Here is a 771-nt window from a genome sequence, read left to right as displayed (position 1 = left end):
ACATACTTATCCATACATCTATATATATATAAATATATACAAGCGGAAATTTAGTAGGACATAGTGATCTTGTTCTCAGCGCCGCTGCTCGTCCGTATATCGGCGTAGATTCAGGAAAGTGTAAACCTTTATTCTAGCCAGTGTGTGGTCTCTCATCTGTTTAATATTCTAAAAAGGTTAGCTTGTCCATTAAATGACTCATAGTGCTTCCAAACCTTACGCCTGTGGGCCGTCTCGCCGACTCCACCTATACACTCCCCAGGAGGCGGAGATGACACCAAGCTCCTGGTCAGTGCCACAGACGGCACAGTCTGTCTGTACTCTGTACGCCCCGACAGCGATGACCTACTATGTGAACGGAAGTGGTTGGCTCACAGTTCAAAGTATCTACCTGCGACCGAGGCCTGGACTTGCACCTCAAACGCGTTTAACGGGGCTGTGGTGTACAGTGGCGGAGAGGATGCCAAGTGGAAGGCGTGGGATGTGCGAGACGGGTGTATGCGACCGTTGTGGACTGCCAATGCGCACGAGCAAGGGGTGTGTAGCATGCAAGCGCATCCGACGATAGAGCACATCCTGGCTACCGGGAGGTGTGTGTGTGCGCTGTGGGCGTATACGTTTACTGTAGCAATATGGTTTTTATCAGTATATGTCCATGCGCCTGACTTCCGAGAGGTGTGTGTGCGCGCTGTGGCCCGTATACGTTTATCAGTTTATGTCCATGCGCCTGACTACGGGGAGGTGTGTGTGCGCGTCGTGGGCGTATACGTT

The 771-nt window shown here is 51.2% G+C and overlaps 1 protein-coding gene across 1 annotated transcript; it reads left to right on the top strand.

Annotated features, from left to right (window-relative positions):
* Positions 1–204: 204 nt before the first annotated feature.
* Positions 205–590, top strand: SARC_17768 (hypothetical protein; the record flags this gene model as incomplete). The annotated part of the gene is made up of 1 exon (XM_014288142.1): positions 205–590. A coding segment is annotated over one exon (386 nt), but the record flags the coding sequence as incomplete, so codon positions are not given.
* Between the last annotated feature and the right edge of the window lie 181 nt (positions 591–771).

This window comes from Sphaeroforma arctica (assembly GCF_001186125.1).
Source record: "Sphaeroforma arctica JP610 unplaced genomic scaffold supercont1.12022, whole genome shotgun sequence".
In the NCBI taxonomy this organism is placed as follows: domain Eukaryota; class Ichthyosporea; order Ichthyophonida; genus Sphaeroforma; species Sphaeroforma arctica.
This window is presented reverse-complemented; position numbering and strand designations above follow the sequence as displayed.